The sequence below is a fragment of the Arachis hypogaea genome, chromosome 3 (genome assembly GCF_003086295.3).
Source record: "Arachis hypogaea cultivar Tifrunner chromosome 3, arahy.Tifrunner.gnm2.J5K5, whole genome shotgun sequence".
Classification (NCBI taxonomy): Eukaryota; Viridiplantae; Streptophyta; class Magnoliopsida; order Fabales; family Fabaceae; genus Arachis; species Arachis hypogaea.
Genome location: NC_092038.1, coordinates 127,391,986 through 127,397,959, shown reverse-complemented (window position 1 = coordinate 127,397,959; position 5,974 = coordinate 127,391,986). Strand labels below are relative to the sequence as shown.

The window sequence follows — 5,974 nt, the reverse complement described above, 5'->3', positions numbered from 1 at the left end:
AATGTTGTTGGTGATGACGATAATGATAATGAAAAAGAAAGAAGACGACAAAATCGTGCAACGTAAACTAAATGACTTGGATGAAATGTAAAATTACTTGGATGTGTAGCGAGACTCAAAAAAACTATGTATAAACTATAAAGTGGTATTATTTTCTTAAAAATTTGCATCCAGTATCTTGGGTCTTTTTAATTTGGGCCATATATGTTTTTAGGTATTGGGATTACAGATAAAAGAAACGGACATCAGTTTAGATTGCATTCCAGCCCAAAACTAACAAAAAAGAAAAAAGAGGACATGATTTGCATCCATAATTCATTTTTGGGTTTCTTGAAGGGCGGCGTAAAAAAACTACGTCGTTTTGATGTTTCCTTGTTTCATGTTTTGTTTCCTTCGCAACAAATGTCAGCTTTTCTCAGCTAGCTTACTTCGACACTAGCTCGCTTTCAGGTCCCGGCGGCACTTCCACTCCAACCAACTCTCAACCCTAACTGCCGTCACCTCCCACAGTTGCCCCAACTCCGATCGCTGTTCCACCATCGGTGTCGTTGTCTTCCGCCACCGTTGGTCCGCCGCCGGTTCGTATTCTTCTCTGCTTCGTTTCTCTCATTTCGTCCAATCAATAATTCGTATGTTTGTATACGTATATAACATTGGTGATCATGTAGTAATTCCCATTATACTATTCTTCATGCGTATTATTTCTCCCACTCTCTGGAATGTTACATTATAGTTGATCAGTGTATATTTGTGATTGCTTGCAACCTGTTTGATGAAAAGCCTCAACGTTTTGAATCTTTTTTTTGTCGGAATTTTGTTGGTTATTTGATGCTGCATGATAGAACTTCCTAAGGATACAAATGGCTTATAGACGATGCCTATTGAAAAGAGGGAACCTTGTAGACTGGAAGTGTCACCCGTCTTTCAGTTATGTACTCTACAGCGATGATGGGAAACACAAGCAGCGCCCAGAAGAAAAATCATCCTCTGCAGCAATCAGTACTTTTGTCCAAACAAGGTCCTTCGGGAGCTCCCTTAATGGGTCAATGGGGTTTGGTGCCTCTTCTAGAGCGCTTTCCAACACATTCCTTTCCCCGTGCTCTGGATATAATTTCTGCCGATATATGTCGACTGTGAATGATGGATCAGATAAGATTGAGATGATGTCCGACATTGCAGATGTACTTACTGACAAGGCCGTTGAGACCATAGCTTCTCAGGCTCCTGTTTTTAACGAGGTTGCCATTGCTGCTGCTGATTCGTATTTGCCTGTGAAGTTGCTGCAGTATGGGATCGATGCTGTGCATACTTATACCGGGTTAAACTGGTGAGTTTGTACTTGTCTTGTCTCGCTTCTTGAATTCAAATCAAATTCCTAAGTAGTTCATAGTTTACTGCTTATTTGGTATCATATGGTGAGGTAAAATTAAATTGATTTGAATTCCTATGTTTAAAGTAACCAGTGAATCAAAGAATTGAATTTAATTTATACTGTTAGGAACGTGTACAAAAATGAATTGAGTCCTTTTTTCTTTTCCTTTTTTAAGGTTAGGGTGAAATGCTATTTTGATTTTTCTATTTTTAAGCCAAAGTTTATTGAGTGTGGTTTGCAAATATGAACCATATTTTTCTTATTTACTTTTGCCCTATTCGCAAGAATTGACTCCCTCTTCAATTTTAATTTCATGTTTTTTATTTAGTTTCAAACCAAGGAATCGAATTCAGTTTCTTGAATGGATTGGATCCCATGACTTCCCGAACATTCTGATAAAATTGGTACTCTTGTTGTTAAAGTTGCCATTGGTAGGTTTCTAGGTTTTACCATGAGTTAGAGGTTTGAACTTAGAAATGTCAATTCTTTTAGTTTGTCGGTTGCTAAGTTTAACTTGCTACACATAATTGCTGATGTAATTGATTTACCCAAGCAATCTTATGATTTTAAGATTTTTCTACCTGGGTGAAGAATACACTTTCTGGTGTATATGGTAGAGCTTCTTCTTGCATTGTGATCTACAGATCGTCATTTTAGGTAGGAATGCGTTTTATTCATGGCAAAAAAATATATGAATTGGCTTCTATTATGATTGTTCAACATTTAGTTGAATATATTAGGTTTTCGAGACCATGCTAATCCAAACTGTTCTTGCACTTTACACCGTAGTACATGACACCTACTCTGGGAATTGACTATCCAATGGCTTGATTATCCATATTTTGACATGTATTTGTTGCAATTTCATTTCCCATTTTCTTTCAGGTGGGCAGCCATTGCTTTGGCAACCCTTGTGATTCGAAGCGCAACAGTTCCGTTCTTAATCTACCAACTTAAGGCTACATCTAAGCTTACAGTATGTTGTTGCTGCTTATACATTCATCCGTACATATTTGTTTCCTGCAAAAATGGATTAATGGAAATTGCCCCCCCCCCTCTCTCTCTCTCTCTCTCTCTCTCTCTCTCTGTGTGTGTGTGTCCTAGTTGGAATGGCCAAAATTTAAATGCATTGAGGGAGGAATATGCTTGTTTTCTCTCTTTTATCCGAGTTAAGATTTTGGAGGGTTATTTCTGTTGCTACTCCACTCTGTTATATTGAGAGATGTTGCCAAGCTTGGTGTGGTTGTTTTATCAGTAATGAATTTTCTATACTCTAATCAAGAAGTTGCCTGAGCTTACTATATCATGTCTATTGCAGTTGCTGAGGCCGCACATGGAAGCGATACGGGCTGAGATGGAATATAAGGTAACTATATTGTATGTCGTCAAATTATTTTTTATATTAGCAATGATGGTAGATGTTCTGCTTTGCTGTTGTATTGATATCTATCTAGCCATGTCAAGCAGATGAGAGACCCACAATTGCTGTTGCCTACTAAGTGCATCCAAAAGTTTAGTTTGAATTGATAAATTTTCTTAAGATTTAGTTCACCCGTTAATTATCTGACCTGAACTATGTCTTGCAAGAATATTTTGGGATCGAAATAAGCAATTCTTATAAACCTATCTCCTGTCATGTGCTCTTTACACTATATATTTTGACTAAATTTGTTTAGACAGAAGACTAAAATAGTATAGAGAATGGGAGGAAAATATTGAAGAACAAGAATAATTAAAGAAAGTCGGAAAGCCCAAGCTAATTTTATTTCTTTAAGATTAAATTAGCAGAGTGGAATTGGGATTCGACATTCAAGCTTTGAATTTGACTTTAAGAAACATTTTTGTCCTTCATATATTAATTTCAGGCTATGGATCCCGTAGCTGCAGCTGAAAATCAAAAGAAGATGAAGCAGCTGTTTAAGGAGTAAGTGGTTTCTGATTTTGTTGGTGAAAGATATCATTTACAGTTCACGGTTTCTTTCATAACTGCTAATAGCATTTTAGATTCCCCCAGTGTCCCAGTCTGAACTTAGTTGCTACATTCAGTATGGAATGCCATATCATTTTCTCTCTGATTTTGATGATACAGATATGGTGTGAATCCGTTTACACCTTTGATGGGACTCTTTGTTCAAGCACCTATCTTTATTAGCTTTTTTCTTGCGGTAAGATGACTACCGATTTGATTTCTCTTGCTTAATCAAGGCTAAGGAACCTTTATGTTATTCTATCCATTAACATTCCCTTGTTTAATGATAGATATCAAACATGGCTGAAAAGGTGCCATCATTTAAGCATGGTGGAACCTACTGGTTTACTGATCTCACTACTCCAGATGCATTATATGTTCTTCCTGTTTTGACTGCATTGTCGTTCTTAATAACAGTTGAGGTGAGCATTTTATTTTTCAAAAACCATTCTTGCAACTAACATTTTAATTCTATTTCCAGTTTGACTGCTTAGTAAAAAGGGCCACTTAAACAACTGCAAAAGATAATTTTTGAATGAAGTTAGTAAGAAAACTGTTCAGGTTGCAATTTAAGTGAAATTTATGTTGTTCCTTAGTGTAATATGCAAGAAGGCTTGGAAGGAAATCCTGTGGCTGGTACCATGAAAAATGTCTCTAGGGGTCTTGCTGTTCTTACAGTTCCCTTCACCATGGGGTTCCCAAAGGTAATCTTCTCTGACTTTTCCTTTTTGGGAATGAACAACTTTACATTGCATTTGCTGTCTATGCATGTGAAATAACATCTTTCATTTGTATGATCATTAGAAAGAAAAGAGAAGTTTTCTGATGGTTACGATAGAATTGGTTGCATGTGTTGTTTCCTTATCTCCTGTAGACTAACTTTTCAATGGTTGGTCTTTGGGCTGTGGAATTGTCTTGCAACTTGTTAAGTGTAACTTGCATTATTATTATTATGCTTTTTCTTATTTCATCTATTTAGGGGGGGGGAAATTCTTTCTCAATACAAAATTATTGTTTATCAAAAGAAAAGATCTTAATATCAGAATAATTGATATAGTAATTACTAATTGGGAAGTATACTAAATGAGATAGGAAAGGCCTTTGTTTTTCCTTTCTAAGTACTGTATTTTACCTTTTGTCATTTTATGTAGTTTGAACGTGTGCCTATTTGTACTTTTGCAGGCCATATTTTGTTACTGGGTCACGTCAAATTTGTTTTCACTTGTGTATGGACTTGGTAAGATGTTTCAAATTTTTCTTTTGCATACCTTGGCTTCTCCATTATTCACAACCTTAGTATGCTAAAAAATAAAAATGAGATTTTCATTCATGAAATACGTATTGTTTATGGCATTGATTTCATTCCACCATGCAATCTTATTTCTTGGTTGCTCTTGAAAGGAGTATCTCTTGTAGTCTTGTTCCCCCCACCTTTCTGCATCATTCTTTCCTTCATCTTAATAAAATTCTTGTTTCTTCTATAATAGAAAATAATTAAACAAATTATGTTTCAATGAGTATAGACATCATTCAGGATAAGGTATAATAATGTCATTTGATCTTCTATAGCTGATCTCACCTAGTGACATAAGATTCTTTTGTTGTTTGGACGAAGTCATGTAATATTGCTAGCCTAAAATCTGTTGACGTTATTGGTTGGATAACTTCGACTATTTTAGTAGGACTAGAATTTTATTTGATTTTTGAAATACAGGACTGGAACTCTTCTAACAAAGGAAGTACTAAAGTGGGTTTGTAAGGCCCAAGTTTGAAGCTTTGTTTCGTTTATGTCTTAATTCCGATTTTACTATTATTTGTGGTTTTACAGGATCGTTTCCATTTTCAATTTTTTTTTATCTTATTTGTTTATTTGTTATCTCTTTTTTCGAATTTTACAGTGCTTAAAGTTCCTGGCATAAAGAAAACTTTAGGTATTCCTGAAATAGTTGCTGCAAAACCTACCACTGCTGCAGAACCACAATCTCCCTTTAATGTATTTCCAGCACTAAAAAAATCCACAGCAGAAGCAACTGAGCCAAGCTCATCACCAGTTGAACCATCAAAACATTCAAACAAAAAGATTTCTTCTTCTGCTGTTCTCAGCCAAAGGCTCAAAAGTTTAGAGAAACAAGTGAAAGGAAGAAAGAAAAACCTCAAGAGGTGAGCCAATACACGTGTTACTTAATTCGGCTCAAATTGATGCCGTAAATGTGCCGAGATTTATTTATATTTGGTTATCATTATATGATATAGAATTAGTAATTTATTCAACTTAGAGAGGGCAGAGGGATATATTTTTTTGTGGCTAATAAATTTTGCTGAGGAGGTTCAAACTTTTGTTTAACGTGTAATCTTACCTTAGATTCGAGTGTAATCTTGATTATCTTATTTAAAACTCGGTCTTCACAAAAGGGAGACTTAACAAGGATCTTTCATATTTGATTAGATAGTATATTAGTTTCCCATTTGTGGCCAGACCATGGCTAATATGGTCTCGTGTCACATATTATTGGCAACTGAAATCGAATAAAAAGCCAAATGGGTAGTCTACTGTCAACATTTATTCTCCAGCGGTGGCTTTCAACATTCATCTCTGCCAACTTGTCCGTTCTCACCGTAGTTTCTCCTCCCAA

The 5,974-nt window shown here is 35.7% G+C and overlaps 1 protein-coding gene across 1 annotated transcript; it reads left to right on the top strand.

The window, feature by feature from the left end:
- Positions 1 to 214: 214 nt before the first annotated feature.
- On the top strand, positions 215 to 5,766 carry LOC112791436 (mitochondrial inner membrane protein OXA1). The gene is made up of 10 exons (XM_025834275.3): positions 215 to 578; positions 843 to 1,327; positions 2,258 to 2,348; positions 2,691 to 2,738; positions 3,238 to 3,296; positions 3,462 to 3,537; positions 3,632 to 3,763; positions 3,938 to 4,045; positions 4,524 to 4,578; positions 5,240 to 5,766. The coding sequence occupies exons 2-10, from the start codon at positions 861 to 863 to the stop codon at positions 5,503 to 5,505; spliced, it is 1,302 nt and encodes a 433-aa protein (XP_025690060.1). The 5' UTR covers positions 215 to 578; positions 843 to 860; the 3' UTR covers positions 5,506 to 5,766.
- The last annotated feature ends 208 nt before the right edge of the window (positions 5,767 to 5,974 follow it).

Excerpts from the sequence above, each read along its gene's own strand:
- LOC112791436 (XM_025834275.3), top strand. The coding sequence starts at position 861 with ATGGCTTATAGACGATGCCTATTGAAAAGAGGGAACCTTGTAGACTGG. Across the intron at positions 2,349-2,690 it reads AGGCTACATCTAAGCTTACA|TTGCTGAGGCCGCACATGGA; the intron begins GTATGTTGTTGC and ends TGTCTATTGCAG. Across the intron at positions 3,538-3,631 it reads TTATTAGCTTTTTTCTTGCG|ATATCAAACATGGCTGAAAA; the intron begins GTAAGATGACTA and ends GTTTAATGATAG.